We start from the raw sequence: 21,355 nt of genomic DNA, 5'->3' as shown, positions 1-21,355 counted from the left end.
GGATGACCTTCTTAATAAATCATGATGGCTCAATAGGAAATCCATATGCAAAACAACAACAAACCTTGATCCTGTACTCTGCATATATCTATGGAATGCACAAATCTAAATGTGAAAGGTAAAATTTCAGGAGAAATTATAGAATATCTTCATGGTTTTGAGGTAGCCAAAGACTTCTTTTTTTTTTTTTAATTTTTTTTTCAACGTTTTTTATTTTTTGGACAGAGAGAGACAGAGAATGAACGGGGGGAGGGGCAGAGAGAGAGGGAGACACAGAATCGGAAACAGGCTCCAGGCTCTGAGCCATCAGCCCAGAGCCTGACGCGGGGCTCAAACTCACGGACCGCGAGATCGTGACCTGGCTGAAGTCGGACGCTTAACCAACTGCGCCACCCAGGTGCCCCGAGGTAGCCAAAGACTTCTTAAAAGAACACACAAATAGTACTAGCCATAAAGGAAAAACTTGTGAAACTGAATACATTAAAACTATCTCTGTTCATCATACGACACTGTCAAGATAGTGCAAAGACAAGCCACAGAACAGAAGATATTGATAACGGACATCTCATAATATGTGTCACCAAAAATATTTAAGAATGCTTTATAATATAACAACAATAAGAAAAAACCACCTAACAGGAAAATTTTTTCGAAGGCACTTCATAAAAGACGCGATACAAATGGCTAATAAATATGAAAAAGCTATGAGTCATCAGGCAAATGCAAATTAAAACCATAATGTGATATTATGACACCACTTACTAAAATGCAAAAGGTAGATATGAAGCAACTAGAACACATATATTGTTTATGAGGATGTAAATTTGCTTTTAGAAAATAGTAGGCAAAAACATTTTGGCACAATCTGTGACAGGGGTATATACCCAGTGGAAATTCTGTGTGTTCATCAAAAGACTTTTACAAGAAAGAGCAGGATTATTTATAATGGCTTCATGCTGGGAACAACCAAAACGTTTATCTGCAAAGACAGTCACACTTATGGATTTATTTATGGATAAATTATGATGTCTCTACATGACAAGATACTATACAACAATGAGGATGGGGGGCTGCATCTAAGTGTGACGACACGGATGGATCTCACAACATAATACTGAGCAAAAAGAGCAGGACACAAAAAAGTAGATATTGTATGGTTCTACTTATGAGACTCAAAATAGCTCAATCAGTAAAATTAATCTATGATGTCAAAAGTCAGGATAGTGATGACTCTTCTATGGGGAAGGAAGAAAAAAGAGGTACCTGAGATTCTGGTAGTGTTCTATTTTTTAATTTTCGTTCTGATCACACAGGTGTTTTCACTTTATGAAAATTAATTGACCTATGTATTTATGATTTGTGCACTTATTTATTTGTGTGTTATACCTCAGTAAAATTTTAAAAAGTAAATTGTGTGTCAAAGGGGGAAGATAAGAGGAAAATAGTAACTCTAATTAAAATCTTCCTGTGCTCAGCATTTCAAATCAAATTTAAGAGGGAAAAATCCATTGACTAAAAAAGAGGTTGAGGTTAAAAAAAAAAACTATGAATCTTCTTTGTATTAGTATAAAAATACTCCTTTTCTTCTTTGAGTTCTGAGATAGGAGATATAATGAAATTTAGGAGCTATTGGCTTTGTAAGGAAACCTGGTAGATTTGCTTCTGATTTAATGATGTGTCTGCCTTTTCTCCCTTTCCAGCCAGATGGGTAGATGAGGACTGAGCTTCTACCAACATTCATCTCTCCCTTTTGGGTCATCCTTGGATGGCACTTGGGTCCCAAGATACACCGGGCTTGGTAAGTTCTCTGTTCTTTATGTGTTAGTCACATCTTCCCAGTTTGACTATAAGCATCATTGAAGCAAAGATCGGGCATTTCTTATTTCTGTGTATTTTTCATGGAACTAAGAAGAGAACTGGTCACAAGCACTCAGTAAACACTTTACATTGTAAAAGCAGATCATTCAGACTGTAAAACTGAGGCATGAGAAGGAAAGTGACTGGCCCAAGGTTACTTGGCCACAGTTATGCCTTCTGACTCCTGTCCTTAGCCAGCTAGGCTCCCTACACAGCTTTGTTGAAAAATAAACCATGCCCCTTTTGTTCTGTTTGCCTCAGCTTTACTTCTCAGTGCAGGGATGAAAAGGCACACCATCTCAATTTTGCTATCTCTGTTCTGCTTTGCTGATTCACTGAGCAAATATTGCCTAAATGTGATGCCTTTGGCTGCGAGGAGCAGGAACAATATATATAGTGTCAAAAAAGCAAAGGCAGTGACCTGGCTCATTTCAGTGTTCAGATCTGCAAAATAAGAACACACCAAGCTCTGTGTTCCTCCTGTCCCTTTTCATTTGCCTCTAGGGATTATGATGAAGTTAAAGGCCCTACATATCCTGAAAGGTGTTGAAATTTAAACATCAGTCACTTGAAAAATTGTTCATTGTTAGGGTCACTTGATTTATTTTCAACACAATTGCTTCATTGAAGTCTGGATTATAAAATGCTCCGTGTTAATTTAACCCATTTTGCAAACTCTTTCAACCTTGGTTTTCCAAAGTATAAAATGAGATGATTAGGTAAGAAACTACCTGACATTTAAGGCTCTATTCTGTAGATTCATTAGGGACCTAATCTATAGATTCATTAGCTTAAATAATTACTAGCATCTATTATGGGTACAAAATATTAATAAGCACTGACTACACATTAATAAGCACTGACTATAAATGTCGCATATGTGTCTATATCTCTACTCTGGGAAAGAGAGGCAGGGATGGAGAGGTTAAGGTGAAAGGAGAAGAGGAGAGGAAGGGGGAGAATGAATGATGAATGCATGACTTTTATAGATTACATGTCAGCTACCACACTAAGTACTTTAAAAACTTATTTAATCTTTACGATGATTCCAAAAAGGATTATTTTCACTTTATACACAAGGTAGCACAGATTGTGTTTTCCAAATATAGCGACAACAATCTGTCTTATTCCACATGTTCCTCTTACAATGTGATTTTGACACTTGTCCTACTGAAGATTCCTTCCCTTTTGATATGCCTGGACTCGTGGCTGTGACAGAAGTCACACTATGTGACTTCTCAGGGTGCGTCATGAAAGGTGATACAGCTTCTGCCCACCTTCTCTTTGGTCCCTTGTCCTTGGAACTGACCATTACGCTGTAAGGAAGCGCAAGCAAAGCATGGAGAGGGCACCTGTAGGTATTTAGGACAACAGCTTCAAAATCTCCTAACCCATGCATTCCATGAACATAATAAAACAGCTGTAGTTGTATGCCACAAGTTTAGACTCATGTTATATAGCAATAGTAACAGAGACTCTGAGGTGCAAAGCTAGTTGCTAAGGGTCACACAGAAAATTAAAAGGAAGAAATAAGCCCAGGTCTAACTCCAGAGCTCATGCCCTTAATTACTCTGTTGAAAAAGTCCTGCATATTTATAAGTCCTGCATAACCAGTGTCTGTCACTCTGGGAAATAGAGAAAACCACTGTAATGCTGACCATGAAGAAACAAAATCAGGTGCCCAGGAGGTAAGGAGAGGACTGGTAGACAAAGTCGTTTGGCAGGGACACGTCACTGCCCAGGAGATGAGTTTTGCCAGGGAGGCAGATGGGAGTTCAGATCTAGTTCGTGTCTATGCTTTAAGAGAGAAATAACCCTGGGATAGGAGGAGTGAGACTGCCATATCCTCCAGTCATAACACTGTAACTGGAAGCCTTCCTCCTTCTTCTGTGAGTAGCGTCTGAACTTCCCTCTGCTAGCGCTGGGCCAGATAAGGAGATGCATGCAGTGAGTCCCAGAAACCTTTCAGCAGAGAATAAATGATTGGTGGGAGGCCAGAGATAAAGTGGAAGAGAAGTGATGTGATTAACACAAAAGGATGGAAAGAAAATTAAGATTTTTTAAACCCTGGCCTATGCTAGGTATTAGGCAACATGATTTGGTTTTTGTTTGTTCATGTATTCTTGTAAGAATCCTGTGATATAGGCGTTGATAACCCCATGTTGAAAGGAAACTTAGGCTTGGCAGTTAAGTTACTGACTCACGTCTTACAGCTAGTAACTGGTGGACTAGGATTCAAACCCAGGTGTCTCTGAATACTGGGATACGTTGTCCTTCTTTGCTTGAGCTTCCCCCATTGCCCAATTGCCTTACCTGGAGTTCCTTCTAGACATGTAACTCTATCCTTTGGGAGCAGCCCAAGTCTCTCCTTTTTCACTAAGCCAGCCCAGATCACTCTAGTCCTCAGTGATATTTCTTTCTTTTTTTTTTTTTTTCTACCTATTGACTACCAATCTTGCACTTGGGAATTATCCAAATACATATTTTGCTTTATTATCCATTTTTTTCCCTTGTGTATCTTGGTTCTTCTACTGACTTGTAAAGTCAGAGGTCTGAACTCCTGTTTCTTGCTTCTTTCCATCTGCCATAATGCTTAGCATTGTGCCTAAGGCAAGGTTTAGGCCCAAGATGGTGCTCAGTTAAAACATTTGATGGATTAATCCTCCCTGATGTCTACAGAAATATATACACATAGTAACCAGAAATAAAACAAAATAAACTCCCTCTCCAATCTCTCTCCCCATCCCCAGAATGGGTATCTACACAGAGAACAGGACATAAAAGAGAAGATGAATATTAGCTGGGTGCCTAGCCAGACTTCCCACAGATAAGGAAGGCATCTTTCTGCCTGAAAGCTCCTTCTGTGCTGCTCAGGAGATAAATAACTGGCAGCAGCACTGGCAGGGACTCCCTGAGTGCCCAGCCAGGATCCTCTGAATTCTAGATATTAGACCTGGCTGACATTGTTCCATCCATGACAGACCAAGCCTTAACACCAATCAATAAAGGTGCTCCATGGAGAGCTGGGAATTTCTTCCTGATGGCCACTGAAGAATTATCCCAAACTTGCCCACCTCAGACTCTTTTCTTGGGTGCTACTCCAATGGCTTTACAGAGGTTATAGGTCCCCCAAAGTCACAGTATTGAGTTTATCATTAAACTTTGAGAGCTCTCTGCCTGTATTCACGACATTCCCCCGCCAGAGATTTCCCTCTTCATTTCTCTTTGCTTTTGTAGAAAATCTTATCTCATCTTTCAAGGCACAGCCCACTGCTTCCCAGAGGCCTCTCTTTACCACAGCCCACACTAATTTTTCCTTCCTCAGAAATAAATTTAGCGCCAAATCCACAGGCCTCAGAGTTTAGCCCTCAGTTACACATTCCCCTAGTTCCCTGTGTTCCAGAGAGACAGCCTGGTGTAGTGAAAAGGACCAGTAATTTGGGACCAGTGGAATCACAGCAACCCATTATTTCCCCGCTACGCAACCCTGAAGATCTTCACAAAGTAGGATAGACATCCTTGTTCTTCTACCTTAATAGCTGCATTGGGTTCCCCTGGCTGATGAACCATCACTTCTATCAGCAGGCTTCTACTGGTGGACTGTAGGCAACTTCTGGATGTTTAAAAACAGTGAGGGGGAACATCCTTATGGATACATCTTGTCATATTTGCACAACCATTTCTGTAGGATAAATGTGTGCACCCTAGATGTTTCTTCCCCCCGCCACTAACAATTTTAACAATTGTTAAAATTGTTAACAATTTTAAGGCCATCCTTTTTGCCTCTTCTCCCTCTACCTCATTCCCACCTAAAGAGCTGTAGTTAAAGAGATCACATGCCCTTTCCAGCCTTTGGCTGTGACTATGAAGCCTACCCTATGCCACGGTCACCTCCCACCTGAGGCCAAGAGGTTGGCCTCTCTGAGGTAGCACTACCTGTATCTTTGCTTTTGTCTCTATTTCAATTGTCTCTCACTCAGCTGGCCACACTGCACTCCCTCTTGGTGGGGACAGAGTGCACTCTTGGGAATTCACCTCTCCTTCCTCGGTAGATGGCTTGTAAAGACACAGAAACTGTAAAGAATAATAATGGAATGAAAACCCAGGGCAAAAAAAGGTCCATTAAAAAAATCAGAGTTAGGGAGCCCACAGAAGAAAATGGGTACCTTTCTTTTGTTATTTTTCATGAATTCTAATAATCTACAGGGAGCCCTCAGGGACCTTTAGAAGATGTCTGGTTTTAGAAGACTGAAATTTGTCAAGGATAAAACATGGGTATTGAGATTGGACAAACACAGATTCCAATCCCATTTCTGCTGTATAAATGTAGACAAGAGAGTTAATCACTCTGAGCCACAGTTTTCTCATCTATAGAATGGTGTTGATGTACTGAGGTAGAGGTTGTCATGATGATATGTAATGTGATCTAACACCAGAGTGCCTGACACATAGTAGTTTCAACAAATGAAAACAATCATTACTACTGTTTTTCCAGCCAAGAGATAGAAATGGGGTAACTGGCAATATTAGGATAACAGGAAACATTGCTTTCTAGGTCTATTCACCTTCCTTTTCTCTAATTCTACCTGATTTATCTCTAAGTCCCTTCACAGACGAGGACTGAGTTTCTCCATATGGCACAGATAGTTAGTGATGACCAGAAATTCTCTCCATTGGACTGCTTTCTCTCCATTAAATGAAACAAATGACATCCTTAGACAGTGACGTATTACTTCAACAAGAGTGTGTTTGAATACACAACACCTGGTGTCAGGTTTTAGATGAGCTGAAGAGATCAGTTTGCCAGTCTATGTCTCAGTGAGGAATAGACATGGTAACTATAGTGCAGGGCTGAAGGTGAAGGACACTCTCAGAGACATGCAGGGACAGTTGTGATGGCACCAGCAACATCAACAGCTCTTACCATCTCTGGGTCAGCCCTGTACAAAAGGAGGAGCTTTCCAGGTACTATTTAATTTTATACTCAAAATACACATTCAGTATTTCTTCTTAACCCCATTTTCCAGAAGAAGAAACTGATGTGCAGGGAAGCAATCTTCCCATGCTTGCATGGCTGCTAGGATTCACTTGCAGCAACCCTATTCCAGAGTTTAGGCATAACCATTATTATGAGGCACAGCTTCAGAGGAGTAATCAGGGCTGGGAAGACAGTATTTGTGAAGGGGGAAGAGTTGAACCAGGAAAGATGGGAACAGTCACTCCAAGTGGAAGGGATGACCAGGGCAGACAAGGGCTGGGTAATCAAAATGAAGCACAACTTGGTTTGGCCAAAGCCTTGGCTGAACCTGGGAATCGAAGGGAGACACACCTTAGATGGGAGGCTGGGGACATACTAGGGACCATCTTGTTTCCATTTTGAAGAAGGAAAAGTGAGACAGACAGAGGCGGTGACTCCCCCGGTGGGCTAACAGCAGGCTGAGACTGCGCTTCCTACTAAGCTCCTTTACCCCCTCCTCCAGTCCTGTGGGCCTGCCCCTTGTGACAACAGCTGCATTCTGCCTCCAGCAAGTACTGTGCTTCCTTATTTTAAGGCCCTCCTAAGCCACTGGAGACACACCAGGACTGTTGTCACCTAGGTGTGCCATTTCTGTTAGTCTGCTTGACACCATTTACCTTCTGCTTGGTACCTTGGGCTTAATTCACCTACTATCTTCCTTGAACATAGCTAGGGCAAAAGTATTCATTTGCCACAGATGGATGGTGTACCTAACTCACATTCAAAACCGCCAGACTCCTCATAGGAGTACGAGCATACATTCCCCATCATTTCAATTCATAATGCTTTTACTTTTCCCTATGTAGAATTCGTACTTCTTTCCAATGAACAGTTGGGTCTTCTGGTCCTGGATGCTGCATGTGCAGAGAAAGTTTAAAAGGAAACATGAAGTTTTCTCTAGGAAAATGTGGAACATAGGAAGATATTGTCATGGGCAGGCCTTTTTAGTTAACAAGACATAGGGACCATCTCTCTTCTAGTGCAGCCCCCATCCATGGCCTGGATTTTCTAAGGCATGTGAAAGGTGAGAAAAACATAGCAATCACATTTTATAATTGGAACCAAAAATGGAGGAGGAATAGGGAAAATTCCTTTAAAAAGTACATAAATGTAATATTTCAAGTGTGTCTAAATTCATTAAAAACACAGTGGTACATTATACTCCTTGCCATTCTTCCAGGGGTCTCCAACTGGTGGCCTACAAGCTGGATCTTGGCATGTTTTGTTTCATTTGTACGGTGTTCCCAGGGCAGTGACTGTCTAGAACTGAGTGGGAATGGCCTTCTCCAGCTGACTTATGCATGTCCCAGTTCACCACAGTCCACAGATGGCCTCCATTCTTGTGTTTCTGAGCTTACACTCACAATTTATGCAACCTTGCCTAAGTCCTTCCCCTCCTTGTATACCAGAATCTTCACCTATCAAATGGGGATGGGGGTGTTGATGACATTTTACAGGTGTTTTGTTTATTGCTTGCCTCCTCCCACTAAACAGTAAGCTCTTAGGAGGGCAGGGAGTTTTGTCTGCTTTATTCAGTGATATCTCCTATCGCACTTTGAACCAAATCTGTTGCATAATAGGTGCTAAATAAACATTTCATGAGTGAATAAATGGCCCTAACCATCTATTTCAGCTTAGTGAAACACTTTCTGAGAATTTGCATATTGTGATTTTGGAAGAAAAAAAATTAATCTCCCTTCAGTTAAACTGTTCAAACCTTGGACTTTCAGAGCACGAGAGAGAGAGAGAGAGAGCATAATTTGACTTCCCTCTTACTGATGGCCACAATTGCTGGCCGAGATGCAGAAAATGATGCTTTTCATTTGTGTATCCAGTGAAGCCTTTATCCTCCTGTCACTGCATTCATTTTAATACTTCCATGTGGCTTTTGGAGCTTCTGAAAGTTCTACTCTTGTGTTTCTCAATGGTCTGTGAAACTGCGGGGCACTGGAGCCTGGCTCTGGGTCTAGCCACCAGGTAGCAGAGGATTAAAGTTGAAAGGGAAGGAGGCACTGAGCTGAAGTTCCCCAGGGATAGGGCCACCCCCAGACAGTCCCTGCGCATATCACACCTGCTACATTTGCAGAATCCCCTCACCTGGGTCAATGGAGAGGGACAGGTGATTCTGATGCAGGTGGTCCCAGCAGAAACCCCCAAGCCTAGTCCCAAGGCACAAAGCATCTGTCACACATTTCTTGCATCATAACTGTCTACACGCCCTTGTGATATTCTTCCTTGCAGCAATGAATCTGTGTCCTACAAGAGGCTTATGTTTTCTAAAAGCGAAATATTCTATAATTTCAGGTGGCTTCCATCAACTTCACCGCGTTTCTACTCTCAGCATCCCTTCCTTCCTCCTGCAACACTTAAATGACACAAGATGAGCAAGAGAAGGAGATTTGCATGACTGCCTCTGGGAGGGGAGGTGGGGAAACAGGAGGTGCATGGGGTACATTTCTCATCACTTCTCAGTGTCATGGCATATTGGTTGCTATGGAACTTTGTATGAATGCAAAGGTCAGACTGTCGTTGGTTATTAGTTTGGGATCTGCTCATTGGTTATCCTGTTCCCATGGTGAATCAGTTGCTTGGCCCGACAAGTAGATTAGCTGGGGTGGAGGTGTGTGTGGTATAAGGTTCATGGAGATCTCCAAAGTGTCATCACTCTTCCACTTGAGACTTCTCACTGAGACTAATTATCTTCACTAGGTGGAGATAATTATCATACATTCTGATACATTTTAAGATCAGGAATAAAAGAGTTTTGAAAGCCGCAGTCATAATTTCCCATTTTCTTCTATTCTTGTTCTGCTTACTAAGGTCATATGAACCCAGAAAAGTACTGACTCCATGGACAAGCCAATAAGTAAGTTGGGGCTGTGGGAATAAAGAGCCAAAGAGGCTCCTTCTTAGCTCACTTGCAGGCAATAAATAGAACCTTGGGTTGAGACTGCCTGGTAAGCAGCACTGGATTGGGCATCAACAGGCCCAAGGGATTGTCTTGGTCACCTCAGAGGAAATCCCTTTCACCTCTTAGGCCTCAGTTTCCTTGTGCATAACATGAGATGGATAAACCAGATCATCCTAATGATCCTGCCCAAAGCTAAAGGTCTTTGGAACTGTGGTTCCATGTTTTCCAAATGCTCCCTACCTCTTGGGTCCACCTTGGACTCTTCCCTTTCCTCACTCTTATATATCCAGTCCATCAGCAAGTGCTGTCAGTTCGAGTTTCAAAGTATCCCACAAATCCATCTCCTTGACCATCATAATTTCCATCACTGTAATTTCCTCTGGACAGCCATAAGATCCTCTTGCTTGGTTTCTCTGCTTCTTGACTATTCTCTTGACTATTCTCTGCCCAATTCATTTTCCTCATAGCTCCCTGGAGTGGTATTTTAGCATGTAAATCAATCCTTGCCTTGCTTAAAACTCTCCAATGTCTTCTCAATGTATTGAAAGTAAAACTCCAAAACTATACTACAGTCCAGGGTCCTGCATAATCTGGACTCTGCCTACTTCTCTAATGTTATCTCAAACCACTGTTCTCATTCACTGGGTACTCTTTCCATCTTTGAAAGCATTAAGCTCTTTTCCATCTCAGACCCTTGCACATGGCTAGTATGTTTCTCAGTTCTATGTAAGCCTACCTCTTTTTCACCTATCAACTCCTCAGAGAAACTTTCTCAGAACTCCTTAAGTAAGTCCCCTGTAATTCTACTTCCCTTATTATCTATTGCTATAGCAGAGTCATTTTATTCATAGCACATCACAATTTATACATTCACAATTGCCTGTTTAATGTCTGTCTTACAGCACTATTCTTGCCAGATCCTTGAAGCAAACACTCCAGCCCCCATGCTGCTCATTGATATATATTGTCATATCCTCAGCCCACTGCAGCATGCCATGCATGGCCAATAAATGAATGACACTGGTCACAAATAGGGGGAAAAGGGTACAGAAAAGAAGATTGAGGGAACTAAAGATAAATTTTGCTGTTTTGACAGTTTTGTCCCTCCTTTAATATATCTCTTCTCAAAATGTTCCTCTCCATGGGAAAATGAATCTAAAGATCTCTTAAAAATAGGTCGTTGGACACAAGAAGCAGGCCTATGAAGTCAATTCATGGATAGCATTTTAATCTCACCATCGGCCTAATGAAAAAAATTGTAATGTGTGATCACAGCTAAACTGAATTGTAACTCTGAATATTAAAATGGCTTGCACAAAACCAATTTCACATATAAATATGTTAAAGGGAGGTGGGAAAAGTCTTTAAAGAATTTCAAGAGGATTTACTGGCATATGTCATTGAATGTGTTAATTACAGATGATTTATTCATGATATAAGTGCAAAAAAACATTGACTTCAGGCACTGTGGCCAGTGCTGCTGGTGACCCACCCCAACATCTATCCCCATATGTTCCCCTCTAGAGGCTAGAATACCTGAATTCTTGCTCTACTGGCCTTGCTTGCCACTAGGAAGGAAGGGCCACTGTTCTCACTAATAAGACAGAAGCAGATATCAGCTGCTGGGGTAGGGAGTATTCCATTAAGCTTTTGTTTTTCTGATCCAAAGAGACAGAAATGGCAACACTCCTTCCCTTTCTTGTTGTTTGAACATGGACGCAATATCTTGGTGTAGCCATCTTGTGAATATGAGAAAATGTCAAGACAGTCACAAAACAGTAGATCCTGATTTCACTGAACCATGAACCACTGACTAGTTCTGCTTTTCTAATAATGTAAGAAAGATAACTATCTGTTCATATTGCTGTGGTCAGATTATTGTGTTAATTGCAGGAAACCACATTTAGCTACATTTTGTTGGCTTTTGGGTGACAGACATTAACATGAACTTTGAAGAGATTAAAAGAGATAAAGCTACTTGTGTATGAATGTACATACATGTAATTCAGATGGCACTTGGTTTTCCAAATTCTAAATTAGTGAGGATTTACGATATTTTCTTTAAGTAAACAGCAAGAGTAACTAATTGAAGCTCGTTTGAAAGGATGTTTGATGCAAACAAGCCCCTTAAAGTTCTTCCCACCACAGCACCCGGAGTGTCTCTGACACAGTACTTTGCATGTCAGAGGCTCATGACACATATGACTTCATCAGGGAATACATAGACAGCAACAATAAAAGCTTCTGTTGATGTTTGCAGCTGCTTGCTTGGTCTCTGGCTCTGATCACTCACTGTCTAAGTGTCCTTGTCTTTTTTGTATGGCCCAAGTGAGATGAAGTACATGCCTTGTCTTTTTAGCGTGTATTTCCAGGACACACTGTAGTGTATACTCTGACTCTCAGGGTTTCTACAGGCCTCTAAGCTCTGGGAATGGCCAGGGTGGGCCTGATAAGGAAAAGTCACCTCAAGTAGATATTACTTCTTATTCTGGAATGTTTACTCTTTTGTCTGTAAGACTCTTTAATCCAAAATGACAAATCCTTCCTCCCAGTTCCTGTGAGAAGAAGTCTCAGGAATCCTGGTGTTGCTGGTCTCTGGGATCAACCACTGGCTGTTTCTGCTTTGTCCCTGGACTTCGCAAGAAGGGAGAAGTCCAGTGGCTTTCACATCAGTGTGAGCACACTTTCTTCCACAGAAGTTTAGTAGAAGCCCAATATATAAAATCAGTAAAATAATAAAAAATGGCCCTTGTCTTATAGTGCTTCCTGGATATTATATTATGGGTCCTACATATATCAATCTATTTTAAACCTCATAACAATACTTAAGGTGGTAACGGTTCCATTTTACCAGTGGGGGGGGGGGAAACAGGCATAGAGTGGAGGTGTTCTATCAAAGATTGGGAGGAAGGAGGCTGGGATGGGTCCTTCATAGTCTCCTTTTCACCTCAGTGTCGGTTCCTAAGATACTCTAGTGGAACCCTTAGAAGACCTGGAGACAATGTTTGAAAATCCTTTTGCAGCCCGAGGTCACAAACTCAAATACTCTCCCAGGGGCCAGCTGAGTAACAAAGGAATGAAGGTGGTTACCTGGGGGCTGCAGTGCGGTGGAGTGTGCAAGGATCAGCTAAGGGGGTGGCTGCCACTCAGCTTTGCACAACCATTACCAAATTCTGTGCGGATCAAACACAAACATGCCTCCCAGAGGACTTAGCTTTTGTGGGCCACCAATTTGAGACAATCGGAGAATGGGTGGAGGCTCTGAAAACGTATCCTGAGGTCAGACCACTTGGGTGCCATTAGAAGATGAGATGCCCACTGATGAAGGAAATAATGGAGAAAAACAAGCCCATGGGTCTTTTTGGGCATATGCATATTGTGATGGCCCTATGTTATACTGACTAGCTAAGAGTCATTTCTTCCCACTGTTTATCTACTGGCCTGATTTATTTTTAAGCAAGTCCTTCCCCTACTTGGTTCTGTCTACTCTTCACCATGTGTTTGCCAGTATTGGCCAAGCATCCAGTCTCACACCTCTTCTCCCACGCACCCCACCCCCCAACTGTCTTATTTAAAGAAAAACAAGATTATAATGGTGAACAATGAGACTACCTAAATTATACAGCAGCCAAAATGAGTCCTGAGGGAAGATCCTTAGGAAGATTTTATTCCTTTGCTACTCAGGAATATTGGTTCTCATTGACACTCAAATGCAAAACAGATAGGTGGCTAAGATGCCTCCAGCACTTGCCTATAAGGCCTTAATATTTATGTAACTTGCCCCCAGAAGGTGACAATGTGTGCAAATCTATTTATGACAGCCAAGTTCTAAGTCATGCCTCCCCACATGCTTTAGAAACTTGGTAGTCTACAAGGGACTGCCTAATGGAAAAGGAGTTCATAGACACTGAACAACTGTAAAAGGAAAGGGAAATACAGTCAGTGCTTGTATATCAGATAAACTGGAGGGGATCTGTCACATGAACATTCCAGAATGTAGTTGAAAGAACATCATACACAAAGACAGGAGATCAATAAATGTGAGGACTGGGCTAGATTGGGAGTTTTCAAGTTTCTTTTATGCCCCCGCCGCCTTTCCATCCTTCCTCCTTTTTTTCTTTCTTGGCTTAGGAATCATTTTTTTGAAAAAACAATAATATTTGCAGTCTAATGTATAAAACAGACAAAGTGGACCTACTGTGGTTCCATGTGGAGGCTGCGGCCTCACTGATTTGGGCACCCTAGCACTCTCAATGCACTATCTGAGGCACCTCTGAGAAATCCCATGTTCGAACTACAAGAAACAAATTTACATCACCATTAGAACTAGATTATTTCCAAGGTCTGTTCAGAACTAAGAAAAAGAGAACCCTTTTCTCTTAAAAATGAAGAAACCTAGGTCTGCTAGGTCAGGTGACCTACTCAGGGCCATACCTAGCATGCTATAGCCGGTACTAGAACCGACTCATAGTTCAGTGCTCTCCTCCCATCATTTAGAAAGTCGCATAGGATGGTGGTCTGAATCTCAACTCACCTAGCTACAAGCTCTGTAACCTTGGCAAGATATTCAACATTTGTGTGGTTCCTCATTTATGAAAGAAGATATAACAAGAGTCCCACCTTATGCTTCTGTGAGGAATCAGTGAGATAATGGATGTATGGGACTCAAACCCTTGCTTAGCATATAGTAGGTGCTTACTAAGTGTTAGCTGTACCATACTCTCCTCCATCCCTTCTCTGTTCCTTGCAGCTACAGAACATCAGACTTGTGATTATCCCTATTAATCTTGATGGAGCACATCAACCAGATAGCAGACAGAGCTGGCTCAGACACAGGATGCATCCAGCCGATGGACAGCATGCACTGGACAGTTGGCTGTAAAGCATAGCTGAAAAGCTGAATACAGTGAAGTCTAGAAATAATTCCTATCTCTTAACTTTCCAATATTTGCTTTGTTTTCCAAGAAAAATAAGCATTGAGCAAAGGGGTTGAGAAGAGCTGACTGACCTGGGAGAAATGTCACATCCTTGTTGCATGAATGCTCCCAGGGAGAACCACAAACTGTTGAATATCCCAAACTCATTGGATTGGTCACTGGTTGTCTGGTCCCGCCCTTCCTCAAACTCTTCACTGTGCCATTCATAGGGGCTGAAGCGGCTGACCAGGAAAAGGACGACACTCACTCCAATGTAGGCAAAGACAATGCACATCCAAATTTCATAAGCCAAAGGATCGAGGAAGGAGAAGACCCCCGGCTTGGACTTCTGCGGCTTTTTTATCATGATGGAGATCCCCAAACTCATAAATGGCTTGGAGAAATCTATCACCTCTTCCCGGACCAAGGTGATAGTTAAAGGAGCCACGGCCACATCGGCTCTCTGCAAAAAAAAAAAAAAAAAAAAAAAAAGGAAGAAGAAGAAGAAGAAGAAGAAAAAATGCAGTTGAGCTCAGCAGCTCTCTGTTCTCTTGTTTCTTTCTCCACTGAATATTCTTTTGCATTTTAAAGGATGTGCGAGTTGAAAAGAAACTCAGAAGTCTAATTCCTCCTACTGTCTATATTTCTGACAAATGAATGATCAGCTCACTATCTTATAGGAGAGATTATCCCAGTGTTTGACAGTTCTAACTGTTAGGGCATCTTCCTCACCTTACTAGAAGGGGGATGTTGTGATATCTGTGGCTTCTGCCTTCCCAGCAGCCATGCCTCCTTCCTCCACAAGAAGAACCACTCCTGTCCACTCTCAGTCCTTCTAGTTCAAATCAGCTAATCACCCTGGTTACATAGTGAAGTGCATGACCCAGGTTTGGCCATCGGTATGCTTCATTTCCCTGGTCAGAATGATTCATTCAAAAATGGTATAGGACTCAAGTCCGTTTAATGAGCATTAGCCCCGAGAGTCAGAGTGAGAGATTTAGAAACTGATCCAGAATGTCATTTGGGCCATGCTAAATTCAGGGCTTACCCCAGACTCCAAGGAAGATGGGTTAATATATTCTATTTGTTCCCAGGAACATGAGCCAGCCCTTCTGTTTGCCTAAGCCAGTTTGGATTGGGTTTCTTTTACCTGCAGCCAAGATATCCCTAGCTAATAGTGTGGTAAAGGCAAATTTAACTCAATAAACTCTTACTGGGCACTTCTTTATGTTCAAGCCCTAGGCTGGAAGCTGAGGGTAAGCTACAGTCCCTACACTCAGGGTATTACAAACTAGTAAGAGAGGTCGGTATACATATCCACCTTTCCCTCCTCTCACCCCTCCTCTCCCCTGCAATTTTTCAGTCTACCAGGTAGGCTGGGTGTACTAGCCAAGAGATACACAATGATACAGGAGACAAGAGAGGCATTAATTCTGGCTGAGGAGATCGGGGGCTACATCATAAAAGAGGTGACACATAAATTTGGCATTGAAGAGGGGTAGGATCTTGTTGCTCTGGCACAGTACACATTTCAGAAGGAGGGAATTATGTGAGTGAAGGCCTTAAAGAGAGGAGGAAAAGAAGCATCACAAGTATTTTTCGTAAAGACGCCTAAGAAACATACAAACAATTCAATTTTTAAAATTCAGATCCATGTAGACAAACATAAAAAAGGTTGCAAGAAATGCTCATCTTTGAGCATCTAGCATGTGGAATCACCATCCTTGCTCTTCGGTCTTTCCTCCCTCTCCCTAATGGCAGAAGTACTGGCATCTACACAAATAAAAATCCACTGCTCTGTTGGCTTGAGATCAAGAGATCCTGGAAACCCAAGAAGGTTCCATGGACAGGTGCCACAAAACTCATTTTTGAAATGAGAGACACATCTGTGCAAGTCTGTTCCAGGTGGATGGCTTTCTCTCATGATTCACAACAGTCCAGATGTGAAACTGGTGACAGATGTGTGCAGATGAGTGCCCCACTTAGCTGCTGACTGGTGTTGCATAGAGAAGATTTCGGCTGATTACTGTCATTGGCTGGGGTTTTTGAGAAGGTGCTTCAAGTGGAATAAAAACCCTGGCTTCAGAATGACTTAAGATCTCACCCAGGGAAAGAAACTTTCCATAAAGCAATGTGAATTTGATAGTAATTCTGCTTTTTTTTTTCTAATAGTCACTGCATAAATCTTTTATTATTATTATTATTATTATTATTATTATTTTGCAAATACTTACAAGCAAGTGCAAGGGAGAAGATACCTACTCTTTTGTCTGTACCCTAATATAGATAGAAGAGGAATGGAGGAGAAAAGTAATGGAAATGACCTAGAGGGACTACTACATGTTACCCAAAAGGGAGGTGAATGAAGACCAGCTTTGAAGGTGGTAACAGGAATTGAATGGGTTCGTTTGATGCCTCCTGATGTGAGTTAATGAAAGGGACTGTGGACTGGAAAAATCACAGAAGCACATCATCATAATGCTTAGTTCATTCAGCAGTTCCAAGATTTGTTTCATAGAACATTATTTCTGGAAGGATGTTAATAAGTGTAACATAAAAACAGTGTGAAAATTAGGAAACACGAATCTAGGAAATGTGAACTTAAACAGGTGGGGCGAGACTCCTCAGAACCTTTAGAAGATCACTATGCACTGAGAATTTCCAAGAGAGGTAAGTAGATGTAATACTTCTAAAATTATCTGGCCGTGGATCCCTGAGCATCAAAAGAGACCCATATGTGTAGGAGACATACACAGTGGGAGATGCTACATTCAATGACCTTACTTTATAGAGAAAAACTCAGGTCCAGAGAGGGAAGGTGATTTGTGCAAAGCTGCAGTGTTTTGGTTTGTCTGACATTGACTGAGAGGTCTTAAGAGGTGATTTCCAGCACCTGAGGTTGTTAGTGGCACTCTGCAGGATTGGTCAAAGGCAGAGCTTACCTGGGAAAGTTAGACCTGGCTGCTCTGCTGGTGACTTGCTGACCATGTGGCCTTAAGTGAAACTGTTGTCTTTTGGAATATCAAATCCCTCGCAAAAAAAAAAAAAAAAAAAAAAAAAAAAAAAAAAAAAAAAAGGAGGCGTAATAATTTTTTGCCCTACCTATTTGATAGGATGGTTTTGTGAGGATCAAAAGAATTCAAATATGTGAGAATACTGTGAAGTGTAAGCATTCCACAGATGCTCAAAATTATTTACTTAAATTGACATTAGGATAGTAGCTTCCAAAATTAAGCATACGTCAGAATCACCTAGAGGGCTTTTAAAAATGCAGGTGGTAGAGTTTCTGGATCTCGGCGTGATACCTGAGAATTTGCATTTCTTTTTTTTTTTTTTAATATTTATTTATTTTGGGGGGGAGACAGAGACAATAGCATGAGCTGGGGAGGGCAGAGAGGGAAACACAGAATCTAAAGCAGGCTCCAACGCTCTGAGCTGTCAGCACAGAGCCTGACACTGGGCTTGAACCCATGAACCATGAGATCGTGACCTGAGCCAAAGTCAGATGCTTAATTGACTGAGCCACCCAGGTGCCCCGAGAATTTGCATTTCTAATAAGTTCCCCAATGATGTTGATGCTACTGGTCCAGACATCACACTTTGAGAACCACTGACCTAGGCGAGCCCCAAACAAAATATGTGATGATGTCTAGAAACAATCCTGGGGAGACAGTAAACAGTTTTGATGTTGTAGGTTTGTAGGTAAAGGCGAAATGTGAAGAAAACCATTAAGGTTGGAGAGCTACTCTGAGCCAGGCACTGTGTAGGTAAACTCCCCACCCCAGCCCAGGGATACGGGATTCACTTTCCCGGTTTTACAGCGGTTCAATAACTTGCAGGTGCCTGCTGTCAAAGTTCACTCTCGTTCTGCTCCACCAAGACAAAGGACAGGCAGGGAAGCCACCTGTGAATCAAGCACAAAGCCAAATCCATGCAAGAAGCAGAAACTTCATTTGTAGCATGTGGCATCTGAGAATGCAGACACTATTGCTATGCCCATTGCCAGTAAACAGTAGCCTTACAGTCCAGTGCTCAGATGGCTTGGAGTTCAAAAGCCAGGCTGCATGTCACAACTCTGCTTTTACTAGCTGTCCTTTGCCAAATTACATACCCGCCCCCCCCCCCCCCCCAACTGGGCCTCAGTGTCCTTATCTATGAGATGTGGAAAATAATTGTATCTGTCTTATGGGGTTGTTAGGAGGAGGAAATGAAATAATGTGGGTCAAATATTTAGCATGGCACTGGGCACAAACTACCTGTGGAAATGCTACTACTACAGGTTTTGATAAGAACAAGGTGGAACAACATAAGAGACTCTTAAAAACTGAGAACAAACTGAGGGTTGATGGGGGGTGGGTGATGGGTATTGAGGAGGGCATCTGTTGTGATGAACACTGGGTGTTGTATGGAAACCAATTTGACAATAAATTTCATATAAAAAAAAAGAACAAGGGGGAGCAAAAGAAGATGAAAGAGACCTTGATTGGCTTAACTATTTAAAAGGCACAGAAAGAATCAATTTGGGAGCCTCCAAATGAGTTTTTTTCTGACCTTCTGGTTGTTTGTGGCTGACAGATAGTTCCTCAAACTCCTCTGTTCTTCCTCAGGGGTACAGAAAAAGAAAGCCAGACCAAAACTCAAGGGAGGATGTTGAATTGGGCCCATCATGGGCCCATCATGGAGTCTTGAGAACACAGTTTATAGAGCACAGAGGGACAGGCCTGATGGAGGAGAGGGGATGGATGGGAAAGGGCTGGCCCTGGGGCATCAGAGGTAACTCTGGTTTCTTACTGATGAGCTAGTGACCCACCACTGACTGTTGGCTATTGGGAAGCTTGACCTCAGGATGATCATACCATTGTTCTGCCAGGATCACAGGCCTTTTGCTAAGGGAACTGTGGTCCATGGGGTGAGGTCGAAGATGAATGCTAGCGGAGGTTCCCATGGAAACCAGCCTCCAGATGCAGCATTAACCGTCCAGCTCTCTGTCATCAGTGGAGCTTCCCAGAGTGAGAGAAGTAGAGGGAGGAGAAAGGGTAGAAGTACATTCCACTCCTCAACTCATTAACCATCTTATTAGGTCATCTTGAAAGCCACTTTCCTTTGGAAGATTTTCCTTATTTCATCTCTTTTTTGAGTTCCCTTTGTATGGCTCCCATGGCCATCATGAGTCCTATTGCCTAGATATTGGAGAATGGAATTTAACCTAAACGGTTGCTTCATCCTGGCCAGAACTCAACATAAACCTGTGACTTAGTATATGCTTCTGCTCAGAGACCCTGCCTATAATCTTTTTCTGTGAGTAAAGTTGTGGTGGTCCCTTTCCTGCAAGTAGTGGCTGACTTCTTACATTACATTTGTTGTTTCTCTACTCAAGTATCTTCATCATCTCCCAGTACCCACTGAATCAATCCACTCTTCTCCTTGTCACTTCATACTCAACCATAGCCCTGACTGCTCAATCCAAGCCTTCTACACAAATGACCACTGTTTTGTTTTCTTTTCTTTTTTAATTTATTTATTTAGAGACAGAGAGAGAGAGAGACAGAGACAGAGAGAGAGACAGAGAAAGAGAGAGAACGAACAGGGGAGGGGCAGAGAGGGAGAGAGAGAATCCCAAGTAGGCTCCATGCTGTCAGCACAGATCCTGATGCGGGGCTTGAGTCTACAAACCATGAGATCATGACCTGAGCTGAAATCAAGAGTCAGAGGCTTAACTGACTGAGCCATCCAGGCACCCCAATGACCAATGTTTTCACACTCTCCTTACACCTCTCTTATTTCCATCACCATCCTATTGTTTGTACTTTAGAAATTCCTGGGCTGCCTTTCTCTCTATTTGAACATGGGCAATTTTCAGTTTCCATAGCTTTTTTGATGGCTAGACAAACTCATGTTAGCCTCTTGCCTGATCCTTGAACCATACTATCTTTTACTACTCTCTCTCATTGTATTTTCTACCCCATAAAATGTTAAGATCCTTGGGGACAGGGATCAGATCTTTTACTTCTCAGTGATTCCTTAAATACTTAAAGCAATTCAGACATTCAGTGGCTTCTCAGAAATGCTTCAACTTATTGAAGATTTTATAGCAATCGTGCATGGTGTTATTTCAAGTGCAGTGAGTGATATAAAGACAGAGAGACCTACTCCTATTACACAGAAAACTATTATACAAGGCAAGGTAAGCCACAACAGAAACAGAAACTAAATCCTGCTGGGGAAGGCAAGAGCACTTAGAAAGGAGAGTTAATACCTGTTATGGGGAGAAAGAAATGACACCTTGGAAAAAGCAATATTTGATATAGATTTTTGGAGAAGGGACAGGAGTTTGGGGGTACTTAATGGAAGGGAGCACTCTAGAGAACAGAGTGACTCAGGGGTGGTCTTGCTGAAGTGGATGCTATCGGAAAGGTAATATTGGGGTGAGAGACTAGAAAGTTAGGTTGAATCCAGGGTGTATCTGGCACCAGGGAAGAAGTTTATATGGAGGGGCCATAAATGATTTTGAGCAAGGGAGTGGCAACTCAGCGGTCTGACTCAGGAAAACTCATCCTGAATCTCAGTATTGCCTGTGTTAGATCATGATCAACTGCAGTCACAAGACTGAACTGAGAAAGCTGGGACCAGTAAGTAGCCTTGAACAAAGAGTGT

The 21,355-nt window shown here is 42.0% G+C and overlaps 1 protein-coding gene across 2 annotated transcripts in view; it reads right to left on the bottom strand.

The window, feature by feature from the left end:
- The window catches only part of GRIA1 (glutamate ionotropic receptor AMPA type subunit 1), a 307,872-nt gene that overhangs the window by 73,065 nt on the left and 213,452 nt on the right, over nt 1–21,355 (bottom strand). For both annotated transcript variants that reach the window (XM_040498315.1, XM_040498324.1), the window contains exon 11: nt 14,794–15,164. In XM_040498315.1, coding sequence (XP_040354249.1) covers nt 14,794–15,164 — 371 coding nt within the window. The remainder of the gene's footprint in view (nt 1–14,793; nt 15,165–21,355) is intronic.

The sequence above is a fragment of the Herpailurus yagouaroundi genome, unplaced genomic scaffold (assembly GCF_014898765.1).
Source record: "Herpailurus yagouaroundi ecotype Mexico unplaced genomic scaffold, PumYag 29, whole genome shotgun sequence".
NCBI lineage: Eukaryota > Metazoa > Chordata > Mammalia > Carnivora > Felidae > Herpailurus > Herpailurus yagouaroundi.
Note: the sequence above shows the minus strand (reverse complement) of the source record. Positions and strands in the feature narration are given on the sequence as shown.